We start from the raw sequence: 14608 nt of genomic DNA, 5'->3' as shown, positions 1-14608 counted from the left end.
TTGTCATCCCTCTTATACATCCATTTCTTTTCTGAGACTTTTCCTCATGAATTTCACTGCCTTCAAAAACAAGAAGAAAACAAAAACAAAAAACCGTAGAGCAAATTTACAGAGACCACTGAGAAAATGGTAGACTTAAAAGAAATTCTTAGTTTTAAACATAACGATTTTATGTTTCCCGTGTTTATTGGCTTCTGATAAATATTTAAATGATCAAGCAGCGTTGTCTTCAGATAGGAAAGGCACAAAATCTTTACTGAATATTTCTTAGAGAAATTGAGACTTCCCGAAGATATAGAGTACTTTAAGAAACCCAGGAATACTGAATACATTAAATTAAAGGTAGTATAAGTCATGACGTTTTCTTGACTTACATGCATATTACTTGTTTTGAAAGAAACTGATTTTTTTAGTCTTGTACTTAGATTGCTTATAATAGCGACATAATTTGTTCCTGGTTCTACTGAAGTGTATTAAGATTAAAAATAACAGGTAGAAAAGAAAGAGAAAAAAAAATAACCGGTAGACTTTCCAAAGGGGGAACCTTTTAAAGATTTCGCATTATGTAAATTAGGAATGTTTTCAGAGGTGTAATCAGATACTAGACTGACTTGTGACGTTGCTGTGGGCATATTGTCCAGTATAATAAGGCAGCTCTACAGTTCTGATATCATTATAACTTACACAATTATATGAACCAACTCTGTTGAATTCCGTCGTGTTATGCACCCAGCCAGTATGCAGAAAGCCGGGTGGGAACTCTGTTAGCAGCCTGAGTGTAACTGCTCTAACCGTGTTCCTGAGACTTCCTCACTTGAAGGCCGTGAGGATGGGAACTTCGGGGACTAACAAGGTTTCAAACAGACAGCATGATAGACTGAGAGGTGCTCTCTCACAGTTACTAAGTGTGTTTTTACTTAAAGTTTTAATTTTGACTTTTTGCCTAACAGTAGCCAATGCTGACCTAAACACAGTTTGTTTTATGTTCTTCAAAACTCTTCCACACTCTGAAGGAGTAAGAACAATTCATTTCATCCCTCAAGCTTACTGTTTTTAAGTACTCTATTTTGGTATCGTTATAAGAATATTGGATTATAATGTAACATTTTTTCTTTTTCATTTCAAGTCCTTGAAATATTCCTTCCAGACAAAAGACCGTTTGTGTTTTGTGATGGAATATGTAAATGGGGGAGAGGTGAGTCAAGAAGTAAAATCCAGCACTTGAATATGCATGGTAGTATTGTCATCATTTTTCTTACTTACTGAAAATATAAATTGTAACGTAACAGTTCTCTACTTCCTGGCCAGGGTTCGTGTAGCTCCTTCTAGGACGGGGTAGATGGGAGCTGAATCATTTCTAATGAAACGTAATGGTCGCTTATTTTTGATGACTGCCTTTACATATTAGAAAGCATAATCATATTCTTTTTCTCCCTCTGTTTTTTAAATGTAAAATATTTTAGCACAAATATGCTTTTGGAAATCATGTGATTTAATTTTGGAAGCTGGGAATACAGGATTTATGATGCTTTGCAAAGTTCTTTTCAAGTGTTTGTGAAACTGGTAAAAGATTATTTAGCCCATTTTAAACTCACTTGAGTGATAGTCTGTAGGCACATCGTGGCTGAGTTCCCTCTTCTTTTACACAGTAGTTAGAGTAACCTTGACCATTTTGAGAGATTTGAAAAAGATCTTGTAGTTTTGAAGAGGAATGAAATCAGTGTAGTGGTAACATCTCACCTATTCCTTTGTTCCCTGTCCCTTGTCCTCCCTGTTTTGGATCAGAATCAATGTGAGAGAAATTTTTAATTTACTGTAATAGTTAATTGGAAATAGTTTACATTGTGGGTTTTCTGAAATTCAATTATTAAATAGGGGAGTGTATCTCACAGACCTTAAAATAGTTTTATTTTCCAAAATAAATGTATTAAATATCCTCTATAGAATATTTTCTCCTATAGAATTATCTGACTTGTAGGAATTACCTCATTGCAAACATTCATCCATTCATTTGGTAATCACCTTTTAAATGCCAAGGCAGTGTGGGTTAAACAGAATGTGCTAAGACATCATCCTTTCTATGAAGACGTTTATAATTCACCTCATAAGTGTATTATAGATTAGAATGTGTAGTGAAGGACCTTAAGTGCTCATAAATTCATATTAGAAAATGCTTTATGAAAAGAAAAAAGAAAGGAAAATGCTTTCTGGGTGATTTGGCATGAAGGGTAGACCTTCAGCGCTTACTGAGATTTCAGTGGGGACTGACCTGAGAAGATACTTCATGTGACCAGAATCACCAGGGTGAGCACAAGACAGAGAGAACCTGAGTGGTTGGCTGAGAATAGCCCAGGCATTGCAGTCAGAGGTTGTCTGAGAAAATACAAAGACAGTGAACTTTGTGGAATTGTGCAGGGTTGGTCCACTTTAATGACCAGTGCATTGGGTGTGGGAAAGAGAGAACGATCCAAAGTGGCTTTGGGTTGGAATCAGGGAGACCTAGTAGAGTGAACTTAAGAAGAATGTGTCAAGGGGAAGACTATAAATTTGGTTTCAAAAAGGGTTTTCCTAAGGATCCAAGGAAATGTGTATGTGGAAAGACCGTGCAAATATCACAGAGATAGCACGGAAAATAAATAAGGGGTCAGAACTGCGGGTACAGATTTGGGAGCCATTTCTATAAAGGTTATAATTTACGTTGTGAAGGTGGGTATTTTGTTTTGTGGAAAATTAAACTGGTGAATCCTCAATGTTAGTAGTATCTATCAAAGTAAGAAGCGCTCATATTCTCGGAGCCGGCCATTTCACTTATGGGGATATATCCCACAGACATATTCAGAGATGTACCACAGAATGACCCATGGATAAGTATACTCAGTGCAGCGTTTGTAGAACCTCCGATGAGCGTTTGCCAAGGAGACTGCTTAAGTAAATCGTGTTGTAGCCATGCACTGGAATACTTCATATCCATTAAAAAGAATGAAGGCAGCCCACGTGGGCTGAGAGAGAACAATTTCTAAGATACATTATGAAGTGAAAGAAACAAGGTGGAGAGTCTAAAACATGCCCCCATTGTCATGGTTAGAAGAAAGTAGGACCACGTGCATGTGGTAAGTGTCTCTGTGTGTGCGGTGACCAGAGTCTCTGTGGTTATGCACTGGGCATTGGTGCCTACCTTTGGGAAGATAAACCAAGTGGCTGGGGACAAGGTAGGAGGATGACTTGTTTCTCGATTATGTATTCTTGAGCAGTTTTTATATTTTGTACCATAGAGGTGTGTATTATGTCTTTAAAAATGAAGGAAGAAAGTTAAGTGGACGGACGGATGGATAGATGACCAGGGAAGACCATAATTTCAGGAAAATGATAAACTACAAACAAAAACTTGGAGAAACACTCTTAAATTGGAGAAATACTCTTACAGAGTATCATGTCTTTGCATCTATTATAACAATTATCACGTTGTTTTATAATTGCCCGTTGACTTGTATGCCCTTCCTACTAGACTCTAGCTCCCTAGGGGCTTTGTCGCTGGTGTAACCCCAGCACCTTACACACTACCTGGCAAAGTGGAAACGTGACAAATATTTATCGGGTGGTTTGAATGAATAAGCCAAGTGAATGGATGAATAAACTCTCTCTGAGAGCACGGATCAACAGGGATTTTTGAACTGGAAACTGCTGAGAAGTAGGAAGAAAAATAGAAAGTAATGTACTACATAGTTTATTTTGGGAGAAAACTTGAAAATGTTTTTTTCAGGAGGGAGTACCTTTGAGTGTCTTTATAAATATGTATTTTTTGAGGCTTTGTGCAAGGCACCCGGGTAGGTATTGTGGGGCGTAAAATCTGAATCAACATAGATCTTACCCTCAAAGAGTTTACAGTCAGGTGGGGAAGATGAGATACAATACCCACACTAAGGGTGGAGTGGTAATTATTGCTTGTATCACAGCTGCAGGTGAAGGACCACCGGACTTCACGGGAGGGAGAGGGTTCCGTGTTGTGTGATGAGGGATGCTTCAGACCCTCCTGGGGGCCGCTGCACCCACACTCTCATTCTCATCCTAGAGTACTTCTGCGATTAATTAAATGATGATTATTGAAACAATTTTACACACAAAAGCAGATTTTCAGACTAGCCAGATGGTTTTCTTTAGCACTGAAACTCCTACATTATTTCTCTCTTTTTTCGGAATTTCTGTTTCAAGAATGTGTTTATAGATAAAGACTAAATTATTTCATGAATTGCAGCAGGTGAACCGATTCTGTACGTGGTATATAATTTTCAAGTGCACGGATAGTAATTACAGCATTGCCATGTATATATGTAAAAGGAAATTTTGATTGTATTTACACAATTTTAGTAAAAATGAAAGTTTTGTATATATAATTTCCCAATTTTTCTCTCTTTAAAATTATGAGATATTTTAAAATACATTTTAGATGTACTTTTGAATGTACTTTATAAATACGAATAGTTATTTAGTTCTTGGAACTTGATGTGATTATTTCTGTTCTTTAATTTATCATTTCTGCAAAGGAAATCTATGTTCGGTATATCTGTATGGTGACTTACTTAATTTTGGTTTTGCTTTAGGTTCACCACGGTATTTATTCTGCCCAGGGGTGCTTCCTAGAAATGTAGAAAACTCTGTTGCTGTAGAAAAAATACTAAGCATGGTACTTATGTTTGGAAGTAAGTTTGAGATAGAGGTAAAGTAAGGGAGGCTATAAACTTATCCAGGCAGTCCATACCGGCACTCACTGATGCCCAGGGGGAGTTACCCGATGGGGCACCTCTGGGTGGCATCTAAGAGACCGCCTGTTGAAAAGGAAGCTCTGGGGACACCTGCATGGCTGAGCCAGTTAAGCCTCCAGCTCTTGATTTTGGCTCAGGTCATGATCACAGGGTTGTGGGATCGAGCCCGGTGTTGGGCTCTGCGTTCAGTGCAGAGTCTCCTTGTCCTTCTCCCTCCGCTCCTCCCCCACTCATTCTCTCTCTCCCTCTCTCAAATAAATAAAATCTTCTTAAAAGATTTTAAGACAGAAAGGAAGCTCTGGTAAACGATGCTCACCCAAAGGGCCACATCCTCAAATCTCTTTATATCCAACCTGTGCCCTCAGATGGGCTTCTTCAGTGGTCCTATTGCAGTAATTATCACGAGCCCAATTTTTACTTAATTCATACTTGTTGTCTTGATATTTAATTAGCAATAGCATCCTTTTAGCTTGTGTTCTGTAATGTTTTATCATGACATATAAATACAGCAGTCGAGACATTCTTTTTCTGACCTTCACATTTTTGTAAATATATGAACTTCTTTCAGCCTGATAGGTTGCACAGGAATTTGGCATGCTTGTGGCCATGCTTGTTATTATCCCTGTGTTTGCCAGCATTGCTTAAAGCACTAAATATATTTTAATGGAAGTGGATTGTGAGAGGATATTGGTGTAAGAAATCAACAGTGACTGCTTACAGTCACTACAATGGGGACCACCTCGTAATTGCAGTTGACATATGTGAATTCAAGAAATGGGGTCAGCAAGAGACAGCGTAGAGACAGGAAGGGAAGGGAAGGGAAGGGAAGGGAAGGGAGGAAGGAAGGAAGGAAGGAAGGAAGGAAGGAAGGAAGGAAGGAAGGAAGGAAGGAAAAGAAGAAGACAGAACTGGAAACAGGAAAACTACTTGAGAGGATACTGCATTTAGGTTTTTACTTATCCAGTTATAAACAAATAGGGTCATTAATTGAGGCAATATTAGAAGGAATAAAATTATAATCATGTTTAGGTACTGGAATTTCCAGGATAGATGGATAGATAGATAGATGGATGAATGGATAGATGGATTGATTTTTAAAGATCTATTACTTATTTTAGAGAGAAAAGACAGAGAGCAGGCACAGAGGGAGGTTCACAGGAGGGGACAGAGAGAGAATCCCAAGCAGACTCCATGCTGAATGCGGAGCCTGACATGGGGCTTGATCCCACGATCCATGAGATCATGACCTGAGCTGAAACCAAGAGTCAGGTGCTTAACCAACTGAGCCACCCACACCCCTAGTATTTCCAGGATTTAATGACTGAATGGAAAGAGAAAAACATCACACAGTTTCCTATTTACTGCTTGGGGGGACTTGCATAGATACTGGGCTGTTCAAAAAGTCAGGAAACACAGGATGAGGAATGAATTCTAGCGTGATCATCTTATATTTGAAGTACCTAGTGGGGCTAACAGGGAGGTAGAGTTAGGTCGGACATACAAATAGTTCCTCAGCAGTGCTAGAACCAAAGAGGGGAAGAAATGTCCAGGGTAAGAAAAGTATGTAGAGTTAGAACATTAGTGGCCAAGAATGGTGCCCGGAGATACCAACATTAGATGTGTTGGTGATGAGAGAAGCCTCAGGAGCATCCTGAGCAGAAGGAGCCAGGCGAGAGAAGCCTGCAAAGCTAAGTATGGTATATTAAGTAGAACAAAGTAGAGTGAATCCTGCAAGATAACAATTGAAAAACGTGTGTTGGATTTGACGAAGACTAGTTCCTAAGCAGGTGCATGGATTCTTCCTTTTTCTTGGGTTGATGCGAGGCATGAACCTTGGCGATGGAATGGAATGTACAAGGGTGGATTTGAAGCTCAGGGTTGTAAGAGTGAATTCAGGGCCACCTTGGATAAATAGTCAGTCAGCATGTGGAGAACAAATTATGAAAGCACTGTAGTAACAAAACCAGTGACACTGCTGCTAACATATCCAAATCAACTCTCTTTTTGTGGCTTTTAGATATTACTAAATTTATATAAGAAGGAAAAAAATATTCTGAGAAAAAAAAAGAAAAAGTAAAGTGAAAACTGACCAAGATGGTGGTGGTTGATTTAGAATGCCTCTACTTAAGGATCGCCTGGATGGCTTAGTTGGTGGAGCGTGCTACTCTTGATCTTGGGGTTGTGAGTTCAAGCCCCACATTGGGGGTAGAGATTACTTAAAAATAAAATTCTTAAAATATAATAAAAAAAATAAAACTAGAATGTCTCTACTTAGGATTCTTCCCCCAACACTTACTCAGCCGTATTTCTTTCTGGACTTCTGTAAACCTCTCTTCAGGCTGAAATTGGAAGTTAAAATATCCATTAGGCGATAAAGGAAAATCGCTCTGTAGAAATGTTTACTCATCTGATAAATTCTTCACATTCCTCTGTTTATGTGGATACAGATGAAACTAAGACTTTCACTTATTCACTATTCTTGTCTGTACTTATTAGATCATTGTACACTATATTAATTGCTTTGATAAAATTCACTTTATTTTTTGCATATGACTTTGAGTTTCATGGCAGTCTTGAGATCCTCTCATACTTATTTCAGATTTTCATTATTGGCTGGCATTTTTGTCTTCAGTGAACCAGAATCCTCTCATTTTAAATTCACATGAGGCAGAAGTCCCGGCAGTCGGCACTCTAGTTCTACTTACTAATTTATGGAGGTGTGATTTGGGTGATTTTTAAATTAAAAGTATCATTTTATATTCATAGTGATGATTTTGAAAATTTTACTAAGTTTATATGTATATAAATATCTTTATTGTCAGGAGTCCGACAAGTTAATTTCTTTGCTAACTATTTTAGTTATTAATATATTATCTAGGTTATACCAGAATTCTGCTTTCATCCAAAGCTTTTTCAGAAATTCCCAAGCCAAGAAAGATGCATTATAATATTAACTTTAGCACATAAAGTTGAACACAAAATAAGTTTGGGAATATTTTTAGTCTATACTTTAGTATATACTGTATTTCAGTATACTTTTTATAATACTTCAAGGCTAATTTTCTAAAATAAATCATTAAACTAATATATCACTGCATCTAAGGTAATAATTCAACGCCTTAGCTAGCCTCAACATCTAAGAGGCTTACTTTCATATCTAGACTCTCAGATGAGAAGACTGGAATGGAACTGTTGGAGCTGACCAGGCTTTGCCTATTTCCACGATTCTTCTCGTCTGTGTGGTTATGGCACAACACCACATTTTCAGGGTAATTAAACTTCTCACACAAAGGTTGGATTACTCAGAGTAAGCATATCAAAAGAGTGAAAATCAAAGGCAAAATATGTACAATTGGAGACCTTGAAGAAAAAAACACAAAGGCAATCGCAACACGATACCTAAATATTAAAAAGTATAACCCCCCCCCAAAGTATAGTCTCCAAACACAGTATCTAGTCTTTTGTGTTCTGCATTTTTCACTTAGCATATTACTTTAAAAACTGATCAGAATTGTTGCATTTATCACTAGCTTGTTTCTTTTTATAGATGTACTCCATTACATGGTAGTATCATAACATGCTTATAAAATCACTAGTATGTAGTCATACATACTGAAACCAGTTTTATGTTGTCTTTGCATATGACTATTTATAGCATATTTTTAATGTTACATATGTTTTCAGATTTTTTTTTAATATCTGTTAGATCTGTTCTTTTCCCAAGTTGTCTAATTTCTCATTTCCTATTTTTTTTTTTTTTGACCAGTGGACTATTTAAAGACGTATGTTTTCCAAATAAGGTTTGTTTATCATTCAGAAATGTTTATTGAGTGCTTATAGCTTGCACTGGGGTGAATAGTCATTTGGGTTCTTTGCAGTTTGGGCTATTATGAAAAAAACTTGTGAATATTCAGGTACAAAAATTTGTATGGACATACATTTTCATTTATCTTGGGTAGATATCTAGGAATGCAATTTCTGTGTCATTTGGTATGTTGAACTTCGTAAAAAACTGCCAAATTGCATTTTGTATTTCTAGGACCTTATTTAATGTCATCATCACAGTTGGCATGGTTAATCTTTAAATTTTACCCGTTTTGATGGGTGTGTAGTGGTGTCTTGTAGTTCTAATTTGAACTTCCTGAACAACTAATGATATTGAGCATCTTCCTGTATTGATTTGCCATTTGGGTATCTTCTTTTGATAGGCTTTCTTAAAAGTGTCTATTGAAGGACAACTCTTTTCAAGTAGATGAAATATGTTTAATCAGGTTTTGTATGTGTGTGGGGGGGGTATGGTTTGTGCATTTTGTGCTTAATTTAAAACATCTTTTCCTCACCCAAGTTTAAGATTTTTCTTCCATGTTTTCTTCTAAAAGGGTGAATAGTTTTAGCACTTACATTTAGGTCTATGATTCATTTCAAGTTAATTTTTTTATATGGTCCTATATAAGAGTCCGCGTTCTTTTTCTTTCTCTCTTTCTTTCTCTCTCTCTCTCTCTCTCTCTTTTTGCATTTGGATATCTAATTGTTCCAGCATATTTGTTGAAAATACAATCTGTTTCCCATTAAATTACCCAGACACCTTTGTAAAAAAAATCGGTTGATCATATACATGTGAACAATATCTAGACCCTCTTTATATCTATCCATTCTTATGACTGCCACATTGTCTTTAACACTTACATTAGTGTAAGTGTTAAAATTGGGCAGTTTTGGGTCTTCTACTTTTTCTCTTCTTTTAAAAAATTGTTGACAATCTTATTTCCTTAACATTTCCATATAAATTATAGAATAAGCTTGTTGATTTCTACAAGGTCTCCTGCATCTTAACTGGGCTTGTATTAAATTTGTTGATCAATTTAGAGAGAATAGACATATTAACAATATTTGTTCTGATCCATGGACATGGTATGTCTTTCTGATTATTTAGACTAAAAAAATTTTTTTTCAACAATATTATGTTGTTTTTAGTGTACAGGTCTTGACATTTTTATTAAATTTATCGTGAACTATTTTATGTTTTTGATGTTATTGTAAGTAATTGGTCTTCCAAATTTGAATTATTGGTTGATAATATATAGAAATGCAGTTGATATTTATTACCCTTGAATCTTACATTCTTGCTAAAAAAATTTTTTGTAAAGATGTTGAGATTCTCTGTGTAGATGATCATATCATATGAGAACAGACACAATTTTACTTCTTTCTAATCTCATGCATGTTTGTTTCTTCTTTACTCTGCTAATACCTTGAATTTTGTTGTTTGATTTTTAATGTTAAACCAGTTTTGCCTTTCTTAGATAAACCCCACTTGGTTATGAGGTATTATCCTCTTGATGTGTTTGGATCCAGTTTGCTAAAATTTTGTTAAGAATTTTAAATATTTGTTCCATTATAATATTCTTTAGGTCTCTCCTCTTCCAAACCCCAAGTAATGTCTCTGGGTTTGTTTTCAAGATAATGTTGACCTCTTGAAATGAGTTGGAAAGCATTGCTTCCTCTTCTGTTTTCTGGTAGATTTCATCAGTGAAATTTTTGGACCAAGAGTTTTCTTTGTAGAAAGGTTTTTAACAGTGAATTGGTGGTGGTGGTGGTGGTGGTGGGGAAATACACACACACACACACACACACACACTCGTGTGTGTGTGTGTTTGTAGGTATGTATCAGTATATAACCATGCATTTTTTTGAGTAATCTTTGATAGTTTATATGTTTCCAAGAATTTGTTCATTTCATCTAAATTTTTTAGTGTATTTGCTTAATATTGTTAATGTTCTCATGTTATTGCATTAGTGTCTATAGGGAGCAGTGGTTAATGTCTCTCTTTTAATATTGCAGTTTGGGTCTTCTATCTTTTCATTTCTGATCATTCTTCCTAAAGGTTAATAATCTTTGTAGATATTTTCAGCTTTAGGTTCTATTGATTTTCTTCTATTATTTTGGGGTTGTCTGTTTCATTGTTTTTTGCTCTTATCTTTATTATTTCCTACTACCACTACTGCTTTGTTTTTCTTACCCTTGTTTCATAATGTGGAAATTTGAAGCATTTATTTAAACCATTTTTCTTTTCTAATATAAATATTTAATGTATAAACTTCCCTGTAGAAACCAGTTTTATGTTGTCTTTGCATACGACTATTTATAGCATATTTTTAATGTTACATATGTTTTCAGATTTTTTTTTAATATCTGTTAGATCTGTTCTTTTCCCAAGTTGTCTAATTTCTCATTTCCTATTTTTTTTTTGACCAATGGACTATGTAAAGACGTATGTTTTCCAAATAAGTTTTGTTTATCATTCAGAAATGTTTATTGAGTGCTTATAGCTTGCACTGGGGTGAATAAAACAGTCATTAGAAAATAAACCCAATAAATATTATAATAACAATGAACAGAATGTATGGTATAAGAGAGAATAATGGAGAACCAACTTACTCTAAATTGAGGTACCTGTTTAAGGAAGTAGCACTTAGATTGAGACTTGGTAGCAAAAAGTATGGGCGGTGGGTACTGGGGAAGGAGCTGCATGCACAGAGGCTGTGGTGAGAGCAGTTTCTTGAGAGTGAGACCCAGTGAGACCTAGTGAGACCCTGTGTGGCTCCCAGCTCTAGGTGCACTGATCTTCCAGCAGAGATGTGTTGCATTCTTATTCCCGTTCTACACTTTGAGAAGCTGTGTTCTATAATAAGTTCCTTCTCTTATGCAGCTCATATTATGCTATTATGAAGGAGACTTAAGAAATTTCTTCTTAATGGAATAATTTATACATTTGTCGCCTCCAATTAATAGAAACTGTAGTTTTAGTATAATGAATAGATGATATGCCTTAGAGACAGACAGCCTAAGTTTGAATCTCAGCTTTCCCACTTAATAGCTCTGTGATGCTCGGCACGTTTTATAACACCTCTCAGCCTTAGTTTTCTCATTTGTATGATGCAGATAATAATTCTATCTATTTTATCAGGATGTTTTGGGGATTGTGCACATAAGTCACTTGGCACAGTGCCCAGCGAGTAGCAGTGCTCAAAAATAGTGCCTTCTGTGGGACACCTGGGGATGCAGGCGGTTAAGCGTCTGACTTTTGGTTTCAGCTCAGGTCATGATCTCAGGGTCCTGGGATGGAGCCCCATGTGGGGCTCTGTGCTCAGTGGGGAGTCTGTTTAGGATTTGCTCTCTCCCCCACCACTCGCTTGCACGCTCTCTCTCGAATAAATAAATCTTTAAAAAGTAGTGCCTATTGTGATAGTAATGGGAATAATCACTTATATTTAATCACTTACCATATTTAATCATCCGTAATAGGGAAATAACATGTAGCTTTTATGATTGTTCTTAGAATGTACTGCTCTTAATGCTTAAAAATGGTAATGTTTATTATTTTTATTGTATTGGTTTTATTGTATTGGATATATTTCATAAATAGCCCAGATATTTCATATATATCCTAATAAATGTAAATATTTTAAAACAATTACCTTGAGAACTTTTACCTTTTTAAAAGTGTATTTTATTTTCCAAATGAAGATTCTATTAATATTTAATGTGGTAGAACTGAGCAATCTCTTCTTTAATCTTGATAATATAGTTTTAATAAAATATTTTAATATAAATTATTTTAATTATTATAATGGATTGGGAATTAAAATGATTTTTTAAAGGAAACTATTTTTTGTCTTTTCACATTATTAAGTATTTTCAGTAGGTGACTTTTAATCCCATAAAAGTTTCTTAACTTGTCTTGGATCACTTTTATAAAAATTGCCAGTTTACAGGCTACTCTTTCAGATATCGGGCACCTAGTTGGTGATCTAGAACTCTTTTTACATTTTCAGACTTGTAGGAAGAGGCCAAGAAGTAGAGGAATAGGGCTTGAGGCATTTAGCTGACAATCTGTAGCTAACGCACTTGGCACCACACAACTGTTTCAGTGTCCAGCAACTCTGACCTTAGGTCCCTGTCAGTTCTTCTGTAGTACCCTAAAGGGTTAATTTGTATTTCCAGAAATATGTACTGGGGGAGCCTGGGTGGCTCAGTCGGTTAAGCATCTGCCTTCGGCTCGGGTCATGATCTCAGGGTCCTGGGATCGAGCCCCACATTAGGCTCCTTGATCAGCGGGGAGTCTGCTTCTCCCTCTGCCTTTGTTGCTCCCCTTGCTTGTGTTCTCTCTCTGACAAATGAATAAGTAAAATCTTTAAAAAAAAGAAATACATATTGAATTACATTATTAAAATGCAGCATTTTTATACTTATGTCTGTATCACAATCATTTTTGAAAGAACCTTACTTAAAAACTAAACACAAACATAGATTACTTTAGATTAATTTTTCTGTGTGAAATACATGCAAACTATGAGGTTAGCTTGTGAAAAGGATAGACATTATCTGGAAGGTAATTATATGAAGAATTGTCTGTTAAATGTAAGAATATTTCAATTTGATCCTGTAAAATTAAGTATTCAACTATTTATTTCCTACTGTATTTAATACTATTCCAATTGTGTAGTATAGTATTTGCTATGGACTGAGTATTTGTGTCCCCCTCCCCACAAAACTCCTGTGTTGAAACCTCATCCCCAGTGTGATGGTAACATGAGGTGGGGTCTATGGGAGGTGATTAGTCATGTGGTGGAGCCCTTGTGGGAGGGATTATTCCCCTTATAAGAGAGACCCCAAAGAGTTCAGTCGCCCTTCCACCCCATGAGGATACAGCAAAAGGATAGCCATTGGTGAACTAGGAGGGAGGTTCTCACCTGACCCCCAGTCTGCCAGTCCCTTGATCTTGGACTTCCCAGAACTGTGAGAAGTAAATTTCTATTGTTTATAAGCCGCCCGAATCTTTGGTGTTTTGTTATAGCAAAGCCTAAACAGACTAAGACACTGGTATTGATTCGTTTCTCTGTGGGTGAGCCAGAGCCATTCTTTTAATCTTAAGTCTTTGCAAACCCAAGGGATGTGTTGATCCACACATGGTACAGACTGATGTGTCTTGTTGCTTAAGTAAGTAGTTGTCTTCAGCATATTCAGGTTTCAAGCTCAGTGGGTATTATGATAACGAATGTCATCATTGAAAATGAGCATATTTTGTTATTCTCTAGTTAACCATTTATTTTTACCATTACCAAGGAATGACTGGAAGTTGTAAAAGTGGTATTTGCAAGAAAAAAATGAGTTTAAAATCTTAGATTGCAGCGATAGTTCTTCGGACATTTTTTACGTCCAGATTTTTTTTTTTTGAAAAGTTGCATTAAAACTAAACTTTCGCACAGTGAAGGAAACCATCAATGAAAGGAAAAGGCAGCCTACTGAATGGAAGAAGATATTTGTAAATAATACATCCAATCGGGTTAATATCCAAAATATTTTAAAAACTTACACAACTTAATATAAAAAAAACTATCGAAAAATGGGCAGAGGACTTGAATAAACATTTTTCCAAAGAAGACATACAAATAGCCATCAGACACATGAAAAGGTGCTCAACATCACTCATCATCAGAAAATGCAACTCATGATGGTGGGATGTCCCCTCACACCCATTGGATTGGCTGTTAACAAAAACAAAAAGTCGCAAGTGTTGGCAACAATGTAGAGAAAAGGGAACCCTCCTGCAGTGTTGGTGGGAATTCAAACCTGTGTAGCCACCACGGAGAACAGCCTGGAAGTTTCTCAAAAAATTAAAACTAGAACTGTCATATGATCCAACAAATTCCACTTCGGGATATTTACTCAAAGAAAATGAAAACAGTAATTTGAAAAGATAATATGTATCTCTGCTCATTGTAGCGTTATTTACAATAGCCAGGATATTTGAAAGCAACCTAAGTGTCTACTGATAGATGAATGG

At 36.1% G+C, this 14608-nt stretch overlaps 1 protein-coding gene across 6 annotated transcripts in view; it reads left to right on the top strand.

Moving 5' to 3' along the window:
* The window catches only part of AKT3 (AKT serine/threonine kinase 3), a 304406-nt gene that overhangs the window by 208208 nt on the left and 81590 nt on the right, over positions 1-14608 (top strand). For 4 of the 6 annotated variants that reach the window (XM_026509579.4, XM_048225160.2, XM_048225159.2 and 1 more), the window contains one exon: positions 1127-1195. The exons of the other annotated variants lie outside the window; for them this stretch is intronic. In XM_026509579.4, coding sequence (XP_026365364.1) covers positions 1127-1195 — 69 coding nt within the window. The remainder of the gene's footprint in view (positions 1-1126; positions 1196-14608) is intronic. 6 annotated transcript variants of the gene reach the window in all.

Source organism: Ursus arctos, unplaced genomic scaffold, assembly GCF_023065955.2.
Source record: "Ursus arctos isolate Adak ecotype North America unplaced genomic scaffold, UrsArc2.0 scaffold_2, whole genome shotgun sequence".
In the NCBI taxonomy this organism is placed as follows: domain Eukaryota; kingdom Metazoa; phylum Chordata; class Mammalia; order Carnivora; family Ursidae; genus Ursus; species Ursus arctos.
This window is presented reverse-complemented; position numbering and strand designations above follow the sequence as displayed.